This window comes from Perissodus microlepis, chromosome 13 (assembly GCF_051167445.1).
Source record: "Perissodus microlepis isolate ML-2025 ecotype Zambia chromosome 13, ASM5116744v1, whole genome shotgun sequence".
Taxonomy (NCBI): domain Eukaryota; kingdom Metazoa; phylum Chordata; class Actinopteri; order Cichliformes; family Cichlidae; genus Perissodus; species Perissodus microlepis.
This window is the reverse complement of record NC_140473.1, coordinates 21992028-22014198: the sequence shown is the minus strand read 5'-3', so window position 1 is coordinate 22014198 and position 22171 is coordinate 21992028. Positions and strand designations below refer to the sequence as shown.

At 42.6% G+C, this 22171-nt stretch overlaps 2 protein-coding genes across 7 annotated transcripts in view; one reads left to right on the top strand and one right to left on the bottom strand.

The window, feature by feature from the left end:
• sdccag8 (SHH signaling and ciliogenesis regulator sdccag8) overlaps window positions 1-8114 on the top strand; it is a 62260-nt gene extending 54146 nt beyond the window's left edge. For all 3 annotated transcript variants that reach the window (XM_084947760.1, XM_084947757.1, XM_084947759.1), the window contains exons 17-18: window positions 6558-6684; window positions 6983-8114. In XM_084947760.1, the coding sequence (XP_084803886.1) occupies window positions 6558-6684; window positions 6983-7021 (166 nt within the window). In that variant the 3' untranslated portion in view covers window positions 7022-8114. The remainder of the gene's footprint in view (window positions 1-6557; window positions 6685-6982) is intronic.
• akt3a (AKT serine/threonine kinase 3a) overlaps window positions 7607-22171 on the bottom strand; it is a 56301-nt gene continuing 41736 nt past the window's right edge. For all 4 annotated transcript variants that reach the window (XM_084947762.1, XM_084947764.1, XM_084947765.1 and 1 more), the window contains 6 exons: window positions 20563-20685; window positions 19819-19947; window positions 14109-14323; window positions 13403-13490; window positions 12749-12851; window positions 7607-12143 (listed from right to left, as the gene is read on the bottom strand). In XM_084947762.1, the coding sequence (XP_084803888.1) occupies window positions 12058-12143; window positions 12749-12851; window positions 13403-13490; window positions 14109-14323; window positions 19819-19947; window positions 20563-20685 (744 nt within the window). In that variant the 3' untranslated portion in view covers window positions 7607-12057. The remainder of the gene's footprint in view (window positions 12144-12748; window positions 12852-13402; window positions 13491-14108; window positions 14324-19818; window positions 19948-20562; window positions 20686-22171) is intronic.

Below are 22171 nucleotides of genomic sequence, written 5' to 3'. Positions count from 1 at the left end.
TTTCACCGGCTGCAGATCCCCTTCACCCAAACATCCGTTTATCTGTCCTCCCATCAGTCGGTCAGTGAATCCAAGCTTCCTTCTAACCAAACCCATTCCAAGCAGTGTGCAGAACTGAGCCAGCAAGCCAGCAGTGTGTGTGTGTGTGTGTGTGTGTGTGTGCGTGTGTGTGTTTGGGGGGGTGTTCAGTGTAGGGCAGTGCCTGAGCATTAAGCCGTTTTAAGCCCTAATTAATGAGTGTGCCAGTCGATAGAGACCAGTTATTGGATTTGCTGCTTTAGCTGCTGGAAGGAGCGCTACCTTAATCACACACACACACACGCATATACACACATCCCCCCTAGGAGGCGGGGTTTCAAGGTGAGGTGAAGTGGATTAGAGAAAGTGTGTTGTGTAAGGTCAGAGGTTGGCGTCTCTGAGGGCAGACAAACTGCATCTGTGGTTGTTTGTGTCTGTGCTGGGGTCAAATCCTTCACTTACTGCATTACATAAACCTTCAGCTTACAACCTATAGCCGGTTTAAACATCTCGAGCCACGACCTGGCCGACTGATTTACTGGCTGCCTGCTTAGCTCACTTACCGTCACGTCAGGGGGTTGTGTAGAAGCCTGCTGGCATTTTATATTTTGTACAGCTGTTGCCATGTTGTTCAGAATAATTGTGTTTTGGATATATTAACTCCAGAGTGACCCAGTTATGCTTTAGGAATGGGTGATCAGTGTGTTGACAAAAAACAGCTACAAAGTTACTTTTGTGGAAGTGTAAAATGTAATGTAACTATTTAAAGCCTGTTTTAAACTGAAAGTAACGAAAATGCAACACGTAAAAGCTCATTTTGAATTCAAGGGTAGCAACGCAATAAAAACATATATATGTTGACCGCTGTGTTGCATCACCTCTTCTTTCAGAAACACTCTGCATGTGTGTGGGAGTTGAGACGATTAGTTCCTGTAGTTAAAAGTTCAGCCGGGATCAGTTCAGGACTACAGGGAGGTCATTTTCCTTTCACCTGGACTCTTTTACTGCAAAGCTGCTCTGCTGTAATACGTGTGGTTATCTTGCTGAAATAAGAAAGCTTTCCTGAACAAGATGTCGATACACATCTCACATTCAATCGCTGATGCTGGTTTTTGATCTCTGTGCTGATATGTTGGATGATCCCTCTCGTCGAGATGGTTTTGTAAGAAAAAATCCCAGAAGATTAGCTGTTCTGATGCTCGATTTAAACTTCAGCAGTTGTCTTGACCACGTCTACATGCCTAAATGCAATGAGTTGCTGTCATGTGATTGGCTAATGTAATACTTGCGTCAGCAGGTAGGACTATTAAAGTAGGTGGTGAGTGTATGCTAATTTAGACTTGTTTTTAGAAGCGTCCCTGAGTCGATGCAGGGATTTCCACTGCACGGCTGTCAAATGCAGCGCTATCTGGAGGCCTGATGTTTGGCCTCCTCCCTACTTCGTCCCATTCTGCTCCAGAATCTCTGACTCTTTTAGTAATACACCCCCAATTTTTTTTTTATCGTTTTAGATAAACCTTACACCTTAAACATGGTGACTCCCCTCTCCATCCGGACTTTTTACATTCTTTTTATAAGATAGAGTCTCCAAGTGCATGTGCTTTGTAGGCCAGCCTTGCTACTAAACCTGTTTTCAATTCATCGTTCATCGTTTCATCGTTGTATTTTTACTCAGTTGTATATAGCATTTGTATTTGTATTCTATTTTTATCTTATTGTATATTTATTTTATTTTATTCTACTGTATATAGTATTTTATTTTTATTCTATTCTGTACAGTTGTGTACTGTATTTATTCTTATTGTATCCTAATTTTTGCCTCATAACTTTTGCACTGTCCACTTCCTGCTGTGACAAAACAAATTTCCCACGTGTGGGACTAATAAAGGTTATCTTATCTTAATTAACCTAATTACTTTAAAGATATTCCAACAGGTGTTTTTTCCCCACTTTTTTTCCCAATTAAATAACGTTTCCAGTCTTTTTCCAACACGTCACAGGGATCAAACTCAAAGAGAGCACACATTCTTTAAAAAAGAAAGACATTTTCTCAGTTTAAACATTTAGTATGTTGTCATTTCACAATGTTTATTTAAAGAGAGGATTTAAATGATTTAGACTCACATTTGAAAGAATATCAACATTTTGAAGAGGGATAGTTTTCAGATACAGATTTTAAAGAGTAGTGGTTTGTGCGTGGAAAAAAGAAATTTGATTAAGTTAAACTTCTGAATGCAAACAACAGAACTCTCTGTAGGACTAGAAATATTTTATTTTGGGTAATAAAGTTTAAGTTAAAGTTGGTATAAAATGAGACTTTTAAGATATGTCAGGTTTTGTTTTGTTTACCGTTGTAGGATGTCCTCTGTGAACAAGTTGTGGATCATTTCATAGAAATATCCTCCCAGCTTTAATCAATGAATGAATACATTTTCACTCCAGTGTCACATTTTTCTCCACTAGCAGACAAAGTGTAAAACCCCTGTTGGATTATAGAGTGGATTTCAGAGTGGATTTCAAAGCGGGCCAAGTCATCGCCACAAGATCTCCCGTAAATTCTCTTTGATTTTCGGAGTGGTGCATCTACATCGATATCAGAGGGCATGAATGGATAAGGACTGGCATTTTTTCAGCGTGACTCAGATTAGTTTAGTGGTGTGGAGCTAAAGGCCTTCGGTCGACACATTCCCAACACTTCCCTCATCAAACATTTACAGCTTCAGAACAACAGGCTCTGTTTCTGACCTTTAGGTGCTCTGCTGTGTGTGTGTGTGGCCGACATCCCCGCACTGGTTGTGTTTGTACCTTGTGTCTTCGCTCACCGCAGCGGGGCTGCTTCTGTGTGTGTGTTTGTTGTGTTGTTGGGTGACGTGGCGATGTCCTGCTGTGGTGCTGTGTGAAGGCGTAGGAGGTAGAGCAGAGTGGGAGGAGGGAGTGAGGGGGTGGTTGGTCAGGACAGCTTGGCAGCCGGCTGGAGGAACACCAGGCAGGGAGGGGAGTCATCGCCCTCAGCCTCCAGGACTGGACAGAGCCTCCAGGTCTGGGATAAACCACTCAGCAGGCCCTGAGACAGGATGGAGGAGAAGGAGGAGGCTCAAAGAGGGAAGGTAGGGATGATGAAGAAGGACAGGCAAAAAAAAAAGGATTAAACCCTGCAGAGCGGAGTGAGGACCATGTGGGTGGGGAGAGCTGTGTGAAGTGTTGGGATGTTCGCCTCCCCCGTCTGTCTCACACAGCCAGCACTACCACTGCCAACATGACCAGCAGGGCAGGGGCATCTGTCTCCCTCCCAGCTACCCCCTCTCTGTCTCTCTCTGCCCCGAGCCACTACCCTCTTCATCCTCCTCTTCTTCGCTCTTCCTTGTCTGTATCCTCCACATCGTTGCTTTCTAATGAACTTGTTGAAACAGTGACAATTTTAGCTCATAATTCATATCAGAGTAATTAAAATTCCTCACAGGGTGCTTATGAGCTCTGAGAAGCTCTGCAGAGACCGATGTTGGTTTTTTAAATTCAAAAAGTGTAGCAGATACTTTCTTAACTTTATTAACCATTTTATATTTCCTCCTGTCTCCCTCTAAGTAGTAAATAAAGTTTTAATACCACAATACAAACATACACTGATAATACAGGCTGAACTCTTAAGTCTTAAGGAATCTATGTGATGTTTTCAAGAGGAAGATGAGAAAGGGAGAGGAACACCTCATCCAAAAATAAGGATGGAGGACACTGTCAGAGCAATCTGGAACACTCAGCAGTGCTTTAAGCTGATCGTCTCCATGCCACATACACTGAAGCAGTAAACCGTGGTAAAGGTGCTCCAAACAAGTGTACAGTTTTTGGAATTTGGACATTTTTGTATTTAAAATCTCTTTTATACTGGTCTTTAATAATATTCTAAGGATTTGAGATACTGGATTTATGATTATTCTTATGTAGGGCATTTTTTTTCCTTTTTTATTAGCTGCATATCAATATGTGAGCAGTATATAACTTCTAATGCTCCTTGAGGTGGTGCTAGTCTGTGGTTTGTAATCTAAAGGTCGGGTTCCTACACAGGAGAGAAACGAAAACAATAAATAAATCCTCCCACAAAAGTGTTTTATTCATTGAGAACTGGTTTAATCTTTAATATTTCATCATGTTATAGAGGATTAACTGGTGGCTATTTTTATTTAATAGACATATCAGACTAAATGATACATTTCCTTTTGAAATCTAGCAGAAGTAAATAAAAAAAAAAAAATGAAAATACATAAGTAAAGCATGAGTAATCTGAAGTTGTGGTACTCGAGTAATTGTACTTAATACTTTGAAGCATTGTTTTATGTGTGCAAGAGTCTCTAAATTATCCTAAAGTTCCTCATATAGAAGACAGAAATATGTATAATTTTATAGATGGCTGGTTAAATATGTAAATGTGCATTCCAGTGCTGTGACATCGCTCTCATTATCTCTCTGTGTGTGTGTGTAAATGAATGAGTTCACCACTGCATTTGAGGGGAGCATGGATGGATGAATGAGTGAAATAATGGGCTGCTGGTGGGAAATATCTCAACAGACATTCATCCACCACCCCCAAACACACATTCGACACACACAATTTCTCACACATCCTTGAACTCCAGCTGGAACACACACACACACACACTCTGAGTTTAATCCTAGTGTGCAGTGAAAGAGTTCATTGTCTGCAGGAGCGGCTGTGTCAGAGGGAGGGACACACTAATTGGGATGTCGTAGTAAAGATCAAAACTTCAGAACGGCACCCACGCACACGCACAACTTTCTCACCAGACTGACTGTTTTTGACAGCTACAGGATGACAGACTGATGATATAACCAAGAAAATCAGAGTAATTTTTAAAGATTAATTACTTTTGAATGATCTCGTTAGATAGATGTAATATCCAGAGATGCTAATGTACGCTGCAGTGATGAAAACAGTGACTAAAACAAATGAATGGTCAACATGTATTTTGATCACTTTGTCCCATGTTATCAAATCTTACTTTATTGCACTAACTCAATCTATAGTTATGGGTTAATTTTCTCATTATTATCATTTATGAGTGAAAAAGCATTAAATTAAGAAAAACAACTGTATGACAGTATGTTGCCCATAGTAATGATCTTGATATAGTGATATACTACTACACTCTCTATGTAGGAAGTCCTGAAAAAGCAAGCAGTAGGAACGATGCATGTATCTTATAGGTCTGAAAATCTAAAAATGAAGTCACAGCATTTTTCTTCTTCTTTCAGTGTCCCACAGGGGGCGACTTCTTTTATAACTCACTTTGTTTAGAAGTGTAAAGGAAAGTTACCGTTGGCTCATTTGATCTTTGACCTGAGAAAACACAGTCCTGAGGAGTATATGAGCGCCATCACTAGTTTGAAGTCTTACTGAACGCCATGTGAAGCTTATTTTCTTATAAAGTCATTAAAGTCAGCAAAAATGATGAAGGATTGTATGAGTGACAAGCTGCTGCCCTGTGAGCACACAGTGTCCCTCAGTCTCTCATGCAGGGATTATACTCCGTTAATAACGAGCACTCATTCCTGCTATATCGCTCTGAAGACCGCAGGCAGAGCTGTTGACTTGTAATGTCTCTGCAAAGGAGTGTTTACAGTTGCAGACATCTGCAGTGCAGCATATCCACAAGGTGGAAAATGTGACACGCCTGTAAGGCCTGATGTAGACTTCTGCGTACTAAATTCACAGGAGGAATCAGCAGTACTGAACAGACCAATCAGAATAGTTGCGGGCTGCGTCGACTTGACGTGTGGTTGCACTTTTAGGGAGCTGTCTGTCAGGTTACGGTGTTTGCTGTTAGATAAAAACGAAAGTTTGAGGCCTGCGGGCATCACGGCAACTTCATTAATTATTTTACTCTGATTCTGTTGATAAGAAACACCAGCTGAGTCATGAACTGGTAACTTTGGTTACTAGTCACTCATTTTATAAAAAATATTTGGTCGAGTGTGTCACTAATGTATCCCTGAATAAGTGTTTTGATAAGATTTTATCCAGTTTCACATAAGATGAGTGTTTTTTTTTTGTTTGTTTTTTGTTGACTCTTCCTCATTAATTATCAATAGGTTGATAATGCGGCCTACTGGACTAAACTTCTTCTGTATATAAATTAGCTCTTAATACACCAAGCTTATCGACTCGATGCCTCAAGTCAGCATTTTTTTTTTTAACGTACTTTAGTTTTCAAAAACTGTCTGGAAGAGGAATTTTTAATATCCGTCATTATATAAACATCTAGCCAGCATCCAGTCCTTTGATACATTTCAGCTACTGCATCATCCCTATGTGCACTCACAGTGAAAAACTTAGACCGCACTCGTATCCCTGTAAACACTGTTGATTGCTTGATCAAAACAAAGTCCGGTGATATTAAAAGCTCTTTGTGGATCCAGCTCTCTTTCAATATTTACAACATTTGGTTTTATATTAGCCAGGAGGGTACGTTCTTCTCACACTCTTTCAGTCAATATTGTGTGTGTGTGTGTGTGTGTGTGTGTTGCAGGCTGCAGCAGTTGGACCGTCACTGTCAGAGCAGCGCCCAGCAGGTGTGTGAGCTGCTGGCCAAACAGAACCAGCTGATGCAGGAGAGAAACACACTGAGCGAGGAGATGCAGAGCCTACGCATCGAGGTACGAACACACAGAGGAGTGTGTGATTGTGTGTGACTCACTGTTCTGATACTAAATGAATTTGTAGTCGTGTCTTTTCTCTCTGGGAGCACGCTAAGAGTTGTCAGTTTACCAAGAATAAAAACCAGTAAGAAGACATTTGTCCCTTCGTGACTAATGATTCTGTCTGGTTCTGGATTTGCTGAAAAACATGTTGTCTGTATTCTGCTGTGATTCATTATCACAGGGTGTGTTTGTGCGCGCCTCTGTGTGTGTTCACATACACTTCTCACTATGTGTTGTGTGTTTGTCTTTCAAGCTGCCGAACATGAGACGAACTGAGACTCTGTCCACATGAGTCTGTCTCGCCGGTTTCCCTTCATCGCTCCGTGGATCACGATGTTCTGTTTGTTTGTCAACAGGAAAACAAACTGTTGTTTACTTAGAGGATATTAATGTGGATTGTGTTCATGTAACTGGGTTTTTTGTGGCATTTTTTTGTCTCATGACTGAGTGTAATTATGATTGATAGGTCAAGTGAGTATTCAAAGTATGTTTTTTTTTTCCTCCCCCTTTAGAATCCATTTTAATAAATAAAAGCTCAGTCCACTAATGAGCTTTCTGAAGTACTACTTCTTTATATAGAAATGCTAACATGATGTCCAATAGGAAGTGTCCTGGATTAAAAACTGTAAAGATCCTAATCCAAACTTTACTTCCATTACAGGATTTTATTTGCTGGGTAACTTTGAGCATAAAGTGCCTCTGTAAACCTCTGCCATACTGGACATAGACTTGATTTGTATTAAAGATTGTTATGATGTGTGCAAGGCCCAACACTCATTTTGTGAGTTTTTAGTGAACATTGTTTTTTTGCTCTGTTTAGACTGAGCTGAAACTTCGGGGCGGTCCACAAAGCGAACAAAAAGTCGACACGATGGCAGCAGATTGACATAGTGCTTTATTGAAGCTGTCTGTAAGAAGGAAAATAATGTGCATCCCTATCATATACATTTTATGTGTAAAAATACTAAGGATGTACAGAGTAAAAAAACCAGCTTCATGTTGATGGTAATTTGTTGTTTTCACATCGTGGCGGGCTCACTGGCCAGCAGCTCTGCATCTGCACGGAGCACAGAAAAAGGCAGTTTGATCCGCTTTTCTGTGAAGCTCTCCAGAGTTTCCCCGATGCCGTGTCAGAGTCTACGCCATCTCTGTGCCTTCGACAAGAGCGACGACGACCTCGGCCGCGCAGCGACTCGGGAAAACGCGGCCCACTCTGCCGAACAGCTGGAAGCTGTCCGCAAATGTCTCATGCAACTGTAAAGCTACAGTGGATGGACATGGCATCAAAACCCAGTTATACTGTGTAATATTTGTACATGTTTGCTGTTTTGTTTTTTTTGTTTGCCGTTTATAAATAAATGCATCTCATGCTTGTTTATGTTAAATGTGATGATAGCGGTCTAGTACCAGAGAGAGGGGAGGGGGAATCTGCCGCAGACACGAGGTCGAACACTTTCACCTTCCAAACACTCGAGCCGTTTACTGATCACCTGGCGGAGAGCGGTTTGCCATTTAGAGCTGATGGGTTCATTAACAATGGAAGAGGTCGGTTCTTGAAAGAATTTTACATATGTCTGAAACACGAGTGGGGTCTTATGTGTTGTGTGATAGGTGTACAAACACCATCAGCGCGGCATCAAATCTCAAACTGTTGAGGTCACCAGTAAAGCTGTGAGGAACAATGAATTTCTGCATTCAGTTTAAGAACTGAGCCACGTGTCCACGACTGATTTGCTGTTCCACACTGACAAAGTGTGTTACAAAGCGTTACCTTCCCCCCTATTAAAAGTCAGAGGAAACCCTTCCTTCTTTTTTTAGGCTCTCTGACCCCACAGTCAGACTCTGATATCATTGCTGTCACTACGTGGACCTGTATCCATCGAGGATGGAGTGTGGGAGAGTTGGCGGCTTACTGTTGAAAAAAACTTTGCGAATCAGAGCAGGAATCTGGGACATCAGTGCCACGGCTGATCAGTGGATTTGTTTTTTTAAACAAACACTGACCAATTTACTAAAAATTCCAACTGAGCCCAGTTCACAGGCCGCTCTAACTCGTCTCAGCATGCGACACACTTCATCCAGTCTCGCCAACTCTCAACATCAGAGCAACATCAAAGCTAGTGGTTGTAGATGGAGGGGGAGATGTGTTTTGAAAAATCCTCATTTCCTTACAAACATAAAAAACAAGCTAAAAGTCTTCCTTTAAAACAAAGCTGAACCAGACTCCTCTGAGTCGTATAAAAAGTGATGGGTGTTGAAAGTGCTATGGCCGAAGCTACAAAGCGATATTTTATGAACTCTGGTTTCTAATGATTTTTGGCGTTAAGCGTGCACATGCAGCTAGAACTCCTCAGTCGCTCGCAGACCTGGGTCAAATCAAAGCTGAAATCCTTCCAAATACTTGGGGAGCGTTTGCTTGAGCCTGTCGAGGGTGCCAGCTGGGTGGGATTTGTACTCATTTCGCTTCAGCCGTGCCAGACAGGCTCAATCGATCACAGAGCAGTATTTTTCATAAGAGTTCTGAGTGCCACTTTGACTCAGGACTGGTGAAGCGGACAGAGGAGGACTACAGCTTGCAGGCCAGCGCCATCCTTTTATACTTTCTGCCATAAAGCGCCTAGTAGCGGTTTAATGGATGTGCAACAGTAAAGCATATGGACTTCAGAGCAGCGGAAAAACAGGTAATTTGTTGTATATCAGGAAATGGGGAAAAAAAAAAAAAAGGAGACATTTATTTCTAGCACAAAGTGTTGAAACACAGCTACATCCCCTTACTGCTAAACGCCAAAACAACATTAAATAAATTAAATAGAAAATAAATTCAAGTTATCCATCAATAAAGATAAAAACATTCAAATAAATAAAGTGGAATACAGTTTTCCACGGCTAATAAGAGCAAATCCCCTGGTACTCTTTTAATCCGTCATCCTGACACTGAAGGTGACATCTCCCCCACAAGATGAACATGTCGCTATTTTAAAATTTTAAAAATATATTACCTCACATCTGGCGATATATATATTTTTGTCTCAGAAATGCTGGGTGTCAACGTCTTTGACTTGTTCTGAGCTAAACCGTAAGGCTTACCGGCCATTTGAAGACAGTGACTTTGAGGGGACTTTCAAATCTTGTTGGTCAGACTGGAAGACATACGACAACGTGACGACTGGAAACAAAGAAAAGTCCACAAGGGAGAAATGACGGCGCACGTTATAGACAGAAGAGTGCGGGGATGGTTTAGTGGTAAGGACCTGATCTTTAAATAAACTTGATCTTCTAAACATCCAAAGAACCAACAGGAACACGACGACTCGCCTTCAAACATACATTTCTTAACCGAGTACTAACTCACCTCTCCTCAAAACACTTACAGCTAAAGCCTTGCATTCAGCCTTTTGTGCTGCACTTGTTATCCTTCTGCTCAACTTCCACTTTGTCTTTCTCACCCGACTGTGCCTCAACCATCACCGACACACACCTGTAATAAGAATAAATATGAGCAACATCTACTAGTCTTCATATCTGACATCTCATTGAGATAATTATGCAGATTCCTAGATGTTTCTCCCAAACTTTCGTCATCTGTCTTTAATATGTCCTGTCACCTCTGGGCTGTCACATTTTGGTCACAAAACAACACGAAAACATTAAAACAAAAAAAAAAAATGGAGCAGGAAGGCTATCTGCTTTCCCTCCTACATTCTTCAGCCATTTTTGTTTCTTGAGGTGCTTTTTTTCCCCTCTCAGCCCTAAGAAATAACAATATATTTCTTTCTAGAATAATGTAATAACAATAGAAAAAGTTAAATATAAAACTGATGAGTAGAACAATAAATAAAACATATATATATTATAACCATTGCTGTGATTCTTGTAAACCCATAACAGTTGACGTGTACCTCCTCACGAAACATATATACTTTTTATACCTGTTACCTCACGGCTCCTTATCACATTATAAATATTTCACATCTTTCCTGATTTTTTTTCTCATCGCTGCACTCACCCTGCCATCTCAGACTTTTTTTTTTTTTGCTCTGTGCTGAATCTGCTCCTTTCTTCAGGTTCCCTTTCCTGCACATAGACACAGAGGTACAGCCACATGGATCCAACAGCCGCTATAACGATGCGTCACAGTAAAGCTTTCCATCGTCGAAACAAAAGTACCGTTTTGCTTTTGTGTTCCCTTTCAGAGATTTAAACTCAGCGGGATTGAAAACTAAAAAAGAAAAAAAATTGGGGGGAACATTCAAACCAGCTGTTTTCACCTCTACAGTAATATATGCATCGACCGTCTTGCACTGCACTGTAGGTTATGTAGTAAAGCTCATGGTTTGAGAGTCACATCCTTCTGAACTGCTGTGCTTTGAGATGCGATCTTAAAACACAAACCCATAACTGGACCTTAAACACGCACACAGACACACACGACACGCGTTTGATCTACAGAGCTGATGTGTAAGAGCTGTGCATCAGGAGCAGCAGCTGTTCTGCAGCTGTATAAGCATAAGTGTGGTTCATGTTTTGCTGGCGCTTGTATAATGATCAGCAGCATTTAGCCAGTATTGTAGCACCGGGTTTTAGTAGTAGCAGTAATAGTATAAGAGCAGTAGGAACAGCAGTACCTGTAATAGTTGTTGTAGTAGTTGAAATAGCAGCAACGATGATAATGACTTGCACTGAGCAAAACCTGAGTCAAATCCTGCTCGACAACATGAGGTGTGTAGGATTCTGCTCACTGGTGACAACTGCTTCCTCGATGCCAGGCAGCCTCAATAAATCCCAGAATTATGTAACTGAGGATTTCAAATCTGACCTGTCTGCAAAAGCCTGAGATACAACTGGTAATGGCAGTTTGGGTTTTGAATGATTTGAGTGTTTCCGTCCCACGGATAAAGAAGCCACAAAAACGTCTCCTTAGAAATGCATCAGCTGTTGTCTAAGTGCATCAGAGATGTTCATTTTTAGAGTTTGGCAGGCCCGACACACGTCAAAGCACAGCAGGCCACCGGAGGTGCTCCCATCATTAAAGGGTCATTACATAACAACTGATCACATCACAGTTCGGATCACCTGGGGTTGCAGTGCAGGATTAGACCGTAATTTCGCCTGAAGGTTTTTTCTAAGGAGGGATTGGGGAGAATTTAAAAAAAGAGAGAGAGAAAAGAAGCACACTGGAGAGGTGAAAAACAGATAACGAGGAAGAGGAAAAGGGCAAAAATCCTTCAAGTCATGGTTGTTCTGGGTTGGTCCAAAGCTGTGGGTCTCTTTGCGCCCACAGTGATGGCCTCAGAGACCAGCTGTGATGATGTCACTGTGATGGACAGTTCATTCCCGACCGCTGGCAGAGTACGAGAACTGCGGGAAGTGTGGTCGTCTCTCATTGTCCAGACAGTCCATCCCATCCTCATCGACTAAGAAAAAAATATGAAAAGTATAGATTCAGAGGTCATTTTTAAAGCATTTACTATATAACACAGTTCATTTGTATTAATACATGACATCAATCAGGAAATATACAACTTCTCTCTCTCATCTGATCATCTTCTCTGTTACTGTCGAGTTAAACAATTAAAAAGTAAGTTTCTGATGTGCCAGTTTCATTCTACTAACATGTGACCTACAAACAAGTGGAACCTCACATCAGTTCCCGTCATGTATAATACAGCGTTAAATGATTTTAAAAGCACGATCTGTATCCCAGAAGCCCTGAAGAGCTGCATGTGGCCGGAGGACTAACACAGAGACACTCGAATAAACAGACAAAGGTGTTTGTTCCACAGTGTGAAACAGTCATCTGTTTGAGTAAACGCTGTAATTTCACCACTAACATTTTACAGAAATCCTGACACGTATTAAACACCCGACAACAGAGAATGGCGTGTTTGTTTATTTCACCATTATGTCCAAGGACAATATCTGCAGCTTTGTAAAAAAAAATTGTGATTTAGTCAAATTTTATTCTTGACTTATTTGTTCGTATGCGCGTGTGGAAAAGAAAGAGGCAGGAGACACTCACATTTCTCTGGTGGGGTGATTGTGATGGTCTGAGCTGTGAACTCCTCATCAAAGTATCTGGTGTCTGTCTCCGACGTCACCTGAGGCTTGAACGGAGGAACGAGCTGGGACAGAGATGCGAAGAAATCACATCAGATTGTAAATAACAGCAGTGGTCGTTGTTGTTGTTCCAGGCTGACAGACATAAAAATTCCAGTAACTAAAAGTCAGGAAAAAAAAGGCCAGGAAGAAGAAGAAATAAATCCACCAAAATCCTCCTTTCACCACAGTTATTATTCATAGTTAACATCCGAGCCTCAGATCCAGAGTGTCTTGTCTTTACATCATTACCATAAAACCCTATAAATAGTAGTTAAACCAACTGAATAATTTCAAGGAGGTCTTTTATGCTTTTGAATCACTGGACTCTACTAAACTCTGTAACAGAACAAAACAACTTTTTAAAAAAAGTCAAATGAGGAGGCTTGACACCTGTTTAGCTGCTTAAGTGATGCCACCTGACTCTCACTTGATGGTGTTATATGAGAGAAACATGCACAGGATACAAAGTCACACATCTCTGTAACACTGTGCTCTTTACAGCTGCCTGTCTTAATAAGTTGAATACATTATTTTCTACAGTCCTATTATGTTTAATTAGACATGCAAACTATACCTTTTTATCGTAGACATCCTGCCAGTCAATACCAGAGAAAAAACTGTGTCTCATTATTTCTTTAGCATCATCTGGCCCTCCTCCGAGCCTAGGGCAGAGGACAGGTGAAGACAGGATTGTTAGAAGCAGAAGTGACAAAAGCAGTAAGAAATGAACAGCACAGCGTGAACAGAATGTAAGAAAGATTTCTACAATTTTCTATATGGCGTCTCTTACTGCTGCTATATCGACAAATGGTGGCTAATCAGTGATCTACAGAATGAAAGGCTTTGCCCATTAAAACATCAGTAAGAATCAGCACATCTCTATATTTGTATGATTAGTGGCTGTACACTAAAAGTAGTGGGTGTTTTTTGTTTATATAGCAAAATAACTAGTTAGTCTCCTCTGTGTGTCTGAAGGTAGTAACTGAAAAATAACTTTACACAAAGGGCACAAATATGAATCATCTTCCCAACTTTTCCCACTTTTGCCGGTGGTTGTCAATTCACCAGATCTGTTAATATCTTGTATTAAGTCAGTACCGGGCCATATTGGTGATACAAAGTAAAAATTTAAATTTCGCTGACATGGTGATACGAATAAAGAGATTTATTTGACATCAAAATAGTATTTCTAACAGAGGTCCTGCTTCACATTACTGAATAAATTTGATTTCATGTGAAAGTAAGAAAAGAAAAAAAAAAAAAAAAGCTTCGACACACACCGTTTGTTCGGATCTTTGAAGAGCAGGCCAGACAGCAGGGACTTTGCGTCAGCTGACAGAGTGCGCGGGAACTTGATGTCCTCCATGAGGATGAGCTCAAACAGCTTCTCGTGGTCTTGGTTGTAGAAAGGCAGGCGACCGCACATCATCTCGTACGTCACAACACCCAGACCCCACCAGTCCACCGCTCGACCGTAGTCATTGTCCTCCAGGACCTGAGGAGCATACACAAAGATACGAAATTTCTGTCTTTTAAAATGGGACCATTAGTTTTATTGGGCATCTGCTTTTTCTAGTGAACGTCTGCATTTATTTTATTGGACAATATTGACTGCTTAAGGTATCCATTGAATAAACAGATGAGCGAGGAACGGCACCAAAGGACAGTCAATATGCCATTAGGCTCCAGGGATGAATAAAACCAAAAAGTTGTCTGAGATGAACAGAAGTTGCTGCACAGTTATCAAGGACTAAGGTGTAGACGACAGCCCCCACCTCTCTCAATACACAGCCACGTACAGAGGCAAATATTATGGGATGGCAGGTCTTCAGAGGCTCCTGTTACAGTAGGAAAGTCAGCGTGTTGGCGTGGCCTACCAGATGCCCCCCCGGTTGCTGCCAGTTCTCCCTGGCACACTAAGCTCTCCTGGCAGTGACAGACAAGAATGTCCCTGGATGGAAAAGGCAGGAACAGCCTCCAGTCCAAGTCAGGGCCACACCAACCTCCAAGCTGGGTGGCACAAGTACTGCATGGTAAACTGCTGTGTTTCGTGTCTATTTGTGTGTGTTTTAAGGAAAATTGTACTGTTTAGTAAGTCACTTTTATATCTAAATCTCGCGTTTGGGCCGCCTTCCTACTCTTCATCGCTTCCTGCCTTCCTTGCACTGTCCTCTCCATCCTGTCTTATCCTGCCTTCTCCATCCTCTAATCATGCCTTCCCTCACTCGTTTTCCTCTCTTTCATCCCCTCATGTTCCGCTCTGCAAACCTCTGGAAGGGAGAAGGAGAAGAGAAGGAGGCAGGAACAAGAAGAGAGGTATTTCAGGTGCTGTTGAGGCCCTCATTAACATAATAAGCTTATTAACATGATGAGTACAAGTGTGTGCATGTGTTGCACGTGTGTGTGTGTATGTGCGTGTGACTGACAAACAGACAGGGCTGGAGAGCAGCCAGAACAGCATATGTTGTACATCTCGCCAATAATAACAACATCTCACTCACTGTTAATAATGGACCAGTCAGGGTGGACATGAGCACACGCTAACAGAGACTAAAACGTTCACAAAAGGCCTGTTTGTACTGCCACTATTTAAAATGACATGAAACAATTACACAGTGAATTTAATAATATCATAATATTTAAAAACATATACTCCACTCTGAACTAACACCAGACATTGTGTGGCAGATGCTGGGAGGACAGGTGTCATAAATACATAACTGGCTCATATTAAACAGAAAACAGGGTCACATATCAAAACTTTTAATAAACTTTAAAAAACAACAACAAAAAACCGTTGATGCATACTAATTGCAAATTGTGCTTTGATGTTCACATAGGCCTCATTAGCAGTGTCAAAAGGTGAAAACAGTGTCGAAAATGAAACCATACCACTCTAAATGTATCAGTTCAATGTTACGGATGTGATATAATCAACTGTATGAGGAAACTCGAGGAAGCAAAATCTAGTTTTATTTAGCATATTTCTGCATTTTAAATCCTAAACAGAGTTGCTGTCATTTAAAGTAACCACAGCCTAAAATGCCGTGAAGGCAGGCAGAAAATATGCAATATGCTTATTTTGAATACATTTTTACTTGGCAGTTTCTTTCCAGCTCTACAATTAGATAAGACGGCTGAATTCAAATGTCACAGTGCACCACGCAGGGAAGAAAAAAAAAAAGAATACGAAGAACACACCAAACAGCTGCCTGTGAGTTTCTACAGCAGTTCAATACCACGGAAAGCTGGTCATTAACTGACTGAGCTCATGCACTTGACACTAAACTGCTAATGATGCAGGCGGACTGCTTCAATGTGTGCAAGTCAACATGTACAGTACGTGGAAGTGAATAAGAGACTTATGAGTGCTATTTTATGTGTGAATGTGTGTTTGGGTGAGAATTAAGCTGGTCACCCAGTTGGCAGCTGCAGAGAAGAGCTGGGGGAATGAAACACACCGCCAGCTCCAGATATATTACTGACTGGTACGGCTGGAGGGATAACACTGGCTTAGACTGCTGGGAGACTGCAAGACACACACATGCACACACACAGCAGATGGAATATTTATCCATCCTCATCAAATTCATAAAGTTTTGAGTGTGAGATGTTTGGTGTTGTTTCAGTTCCTGCAGCTCGAGGACACACACACACACACACACACACACACACACACACACACAGACACACACAGGGAACAGTTTATGAAATTCAGAGCAGCTTACAAGGCTGATTTTGCATCTTTGTACAAAAAAGGTACAGAAATGCAAACTAATCAACGTGTCCAGTTAGGCATGTATATGTATGTGCTTGTCAGTGTCTGTAACAGTGTGTGTAATGGTGTGTCCGTGTGTCCTGGGACTAAAGAAAGTGGTGGCAGCTCGGTTGCAGGCAGGGAGCAGATTAATCCACACAGAGCCAGAATGATGCCCCACAGCCCGAGGCATGGAGGCACTGGAGTGTGTATGCGTGTGTGTGTGTTTATGGCATGTGTGGTTATGTGTATAATTTAAAAAGAGGCAGGGCAAATAAATAGGACAAGACAGGAAGAAACAAATAGGACAAATTGAGAGGAGAGGAGAGGAGAGGAAAGAAGGAGGAGAGGAGAGGAGAGGAGAGGAGGAAAGAAGGAGGCGAGGAAGAGGAGGAGAGGATGCGAAGAAGAGAAGGAGGAGAGGAGAGCGATTTAAAGCAGCAGTGATGGAGAAGGTCCTGTCCTGTCCTGGTCCCTATAGTGGCAGCCATGTGGCAGCTAGCTGTCGCGGGATGAGGGCTTTGGCAGCCTGGACATGGCTAGATGGGACGGGATGGGCACACACAGCCTGAGGCTGTACCAGCCCAGATACCCAGCAGGAAACACAAACACACATCCACATACACAGTTCATATACTGTAAACATACTATCCCATATTGTGGGTATCAGACAGAGGCCTTCCATCTCCAAAGTGTCATCACTTGGAAATGAATTTGTGCTGTCACTGTGCTAACATTTTCAAATACGCTGACTGTGCCGCTATGTTTCTGAAACATTTACAATAGAAAAGGAGTCGCAATAATACCCAACATATACAACATACAAACAAAATAAAAACAAACACATACAAATAAATGGAAAAGGCCCAAATCCATTCCCTTTAACACTTTCAAATTTGCCACAAAGAAATGTGTCAAACGCACAAAAAAGAAAAGGAAAAAAACACTCTCCATGTGTTTTCTCTGATCCCGTTCCATCCCTTTGCGAGGATCTTACACTGCTTATTCTTTATTAATCTTACATTAATCTTTTTTTTAAATTGTTGACTTCCCTTGAAACAAACGATAACACTTCAATCTAATTCTTTACGAGTTTGGATGAAGAATTATTCAGCGTTGCGTTGCTGCAGTATCTGTTTGTGTGTTCTTCAGGCACGCAGCAGACAGAAACCCTCTTTATTCACTTCTTATCTGCCCTTTCCACTGACGGCAAACACAGGAACTGTCTGAATTTCACTCCTGTAACCCTGAAATATTTTCTCTCCCTTCTCATCTTCCTCTGTCTTCAACCCCCATCCCCCCTTTCTCTTTTTTATCCCGGCTACTTTGCATCTCTGTAACTTGGCTCCGAGCAAACTGTGTTATTTTTACACGCGGGCGGGCGAGCAGAGCTTGCGGGCGGGCGAGTGGCGGCGGCGGTGGTGTAGATTTCCAGGTTTTTTCCGAGCACCTTCCTCCAACCTCGCCCATCTGCCGCCATCTGCCTCGCTTTAGCCTGCACTTTCTACTGCAATCACACACACACAGCGCGCACACAGCGCGCACACACGCGCGCGCGCGCGCGCACACACACATAAATACACACAGACGCACATCCTGTGAAAAATAACCAACAGCCTCCAATCAGCTTTTGGCACGCAAAGGAAGGGACTAAAAAAAAAAAAAGCACAAAATGCTGCGCCAAATTGTCCTCCATACTTTTTTGAGTGGGATATATACTATGCCTCTCCCCTCCTGCCTTCATCTCCACATCACCATCGCTCTGCTTCCACCACCCACAGTCGTGCAACACTCTCTGCAGTTGATCTGCTGGCCTTCGAGTGAGGCAGAGCTGATGACTGGACAGCGGATGGTTGAAAAAAATGATTACAAGATCGTAGCGCTGTGTGTTTGTGTGTGTTTTTGTGTGTGTGTGTGAGAGGAACCGTGCTTTGCCCTTTTCCAATTCAACCAACACCCTGCTTCGCACGCAAAAACTGCATATTTACTGTTCACCCTGATATTATGGAAATTGTTTGCCTGTGAAATTTGCAAATGAAACTGTACATACATAAATTCCACTATAAGAAGACTCCTAACACCCTCATGAGTGTTATGGGTAACGGGTCGGGAAAGAGTCTCTGGATCATCACTTTGTGATTCAAGTGTACTGAGCGCATTAGCTCCGCCTCAACCAGACACATAAATGAAACAATAAGATAATTCATGATAACGAAACACAGAATGACCTCTCTTTCATTGTGTTTCAATACTTAGAAATACATTTTGCTATTAACAATGGATTTTTGTAATGCAGTAAAGGATACTGTATGTGTGGCTCCTACAGGTTCTTCATGAACCTACCCTGCAGGCACCCATTTATCAAAGCTCAGTAATAATTCCGGTAGTTAAATTAATCAGCCAGGGCTGTTGTTAGATAAACAGAAACTGTGCAGTGGGCAACATGAGTCTCACAGTTCACAGGGGCCTTCCTGGTGGAACCCTGAGCACTGCAGAAAAGCTGCCTAATGGATAGGCCGCCTGTGGATGCCACAGATGCTTTTATGTACTACGAGGCCTAAGTCAATCTGCTCAGTTTACGGAACATAACATACAGTCACTGAGATTTCTCTTGTTGATCAATTATATAAATCTGTTTAAAAAGTGGACGCTCCTTCATGGATCTGGTGGTTTGAATCCTTTGCTTTTTGGCCTTTGAACACCTAACATGTTCATGATGACTGTGCTGAATCAATGTCGCATGTGGAAACAGGCTGAGCTCTATATCCTGCACCTCTAAAAATATCTTACACGTACATTGTCCTGACAGTGTATGGTTTTTACATGGTGCCCAGAACTACTATACAGTACAACTCTCAGGAATGTGCCCTGTGACATATTAGCAATTTCTTTAACTGCTTCTCATCTCTTCTTCTTCTTATCTATAAATAAAAACAGAATTTTAATGAAAAAGTTAAGCAACAAATGCATCAAATTCTCTGACACCACACATCATGTTACACTTCAAATTTCACACGTGGGGTACACGCGTGAGTGATCAATTAGTGAAGATCAAAGAAAAAAGCTTCTCCTTTCCTGTACAAGATTACAGATGTGCATACATCCAGGTGCAAATACCAAGGATGTGTGCTTATTTACCGCATCGCAGTGCAGTGCAGGCACCTCACATTCACCCTCTGATGACAAAAAACATAAATGTATATACACACATTTAAAAAAAAAAAAAACATTACCTCAGGTGCAAGGTACTCTGGTGTACCACAGAAGGTCTTCATGGTAGCAGCATCAGTGATGCCCTCCTTGCAGAGCCCAAAATCTGTGATTTTGATATGGCCATCTTTATCCAGCATTAAGTTTTCCAACTGGAAGGAAAGCAAAATCTCTTTGTCATTATGTGACACTTTATTAACTGGCTGAACACTTTTTGTGCACTGTGGAGTCAAACTTGTTATCACTTTGAAGAGGACAGCAGTGAGGGACGAGTAAGCTGTATTGTATTACTCCAGAGTGTGGCAGTACACACACTCAGACACACAAACACCAAGTTGAAAGGGGAAATAAACTTCAGGCATGTAGTGGAGCCACTCAACCTTTTAATTTTAATGGCTGAAGTGTTTTTCTCACTCTCCGTCTGCTTTTTCTCCTTTCTGTTTTCTTGGCTGCTGCGAGTGGGGCTGGGGCCAAGGCTGCCAGGCAGGCACTCAGACGGAGCCATCTACCTCTGTGGCATCAGCACCTCTCTCCTTCCCTCTCTCCCTGCCTCCTGCAATTCTTTGCTGCTTTATGTCTGTGTGAGTTTGTCCCTGTCCATCTCTTTAATTACTACACATCCTGAGCCACTCGTCTTCGCCTGGACGGGGAGGGACACCGAAACACAAGAGGTGGGAGGGGGGCAAAAACAAAAGAAGTTTTCCCTAAAATATCTGATCACTCTCTTCCATGCCCCCAGCCTGCTTTTCCTCCCTGTTTCTGTTTACCTTGAGGTCCCGGTACACAATCTTGGCTGAATGCAGGTAGTCGAGAGCCGAAACAATCTCTGCGCCGTAGAAGCGCGTGCGCTCCTCTGAGAACACCCGTTCTCTGGACAAATGGAAAAACAGCTGCGGGAAAAGGAGGAAGGACGAGAAGGGAAGAGCGGGTGAGAGGGAGAGAACAGAGAGAGGGCGGGGGAGAGAGAAGGGGGAGAGACAGCAGGGACGGCACAGCAATAATTACTGATTTATTGGAGGAAATTAGCACAACACAAACTGGCTGCCCGCACCATATTGAGATGATAGATAGCGGAGGGGAGGGTGAGTGGGGTGTGTGTGCGCGTGTGTGTGTGTGTGTGAGGGGTGCATGTGTGTGGGGGGGGTCTCAGAGGACGGCGGGTGGAGGCGCTCGGCAGCTGGCGCCTCATCTAGTGGCCCCCCCCTCCACACCCCCTTCTCACTACACATACACAGACACGCATACCTCTTCCACGTTACCCTCTGGGCTAGGTTGGCACGGTGCTGGCGTGGAGTTCGGCGATGGGGGCCAAATCAAGGGTTTAATCAATACACCAGTCTAGTTAAAGACAGGCCGACTGCCGCTGTCGCCAACAGCCCCCCGACTGCCTACGGTGCAGTACTCATTAGTGGCCTAACTGGCCTTGCCCCCTGAGCCTCCGTCTTCATTTGCTCCATTCTCATATCCACCGTTCTCTGTTTTTGGCACAAGGCTTATTTTCATACTTTAAAGAGTACACCCCCCCCCCCCCCCCCCCCCCGTGGTTTGACCTCTTCTGTCTTCCTTTTAAATGGCTCACCTCAAATTCCCTTCCTCACTTACTTTCTCCTTCGCTGTCAGTTGTCAAGTTCTCACTGTCACACAGCTACACATGTGGCACCAAACTGACATCAGCCTGCTGTGCCGCAACAGTCGAGTCGTACAAATTACCCATGAGGCCAAAGGGCACATATCTCCCCATTAATTGTTCAGGGAGGTTTGCATAATGGCCACTGGAGTGATCCTCACAGACCACCTTGCTCAAATGGTGTCTGTTTGTGTGCAAGTGTGTGCATGTGTGTGTGTATGTGTTGAAGCTGTGGTGAGAGGGGGTAACACGACAGGTGGGCCTTCATCAGTGTACTGGCAGCTGTGACTGTGGCAGGTTTGTAATGGGTTTGGTGTGTGTGTGTGTGTGTGTGTGTGGTGTGTGTGAGGCATGTGTGGTCACAATTTGTCCGTTGAGGTAAAAATTTGCTGCGTGTGTTTGTCTAAGTATGTGTGCCTTTTGTGTGTGTCTGTGCTTGTGTTCTCAGGGTAAGTGTGTGTGTGTTTGTGTGTGTGTGTGAGTTCTGCTCAGGCCTGGTGCTGGCTGAACTGCTTAACTAGCTGGGAGGGGAGCAGGTGACAGTTACACTAAGGGAATGAACCAAGATTGCAAAAACGGCCCGATTAAAAATCTGAGAAATGGAAAAGTGGGGGAATCCAAACTCATTTCATCTCAGACTGTCATTCTGGCTGTGTCCTCCCCATAGGTGTGTTCATAAATAGACGCACGCAGGAGAAGGAGAGTACAGAAAAGAGAGGCGAGAAGGCAAGTGAGAAGCCAGTTGGTTG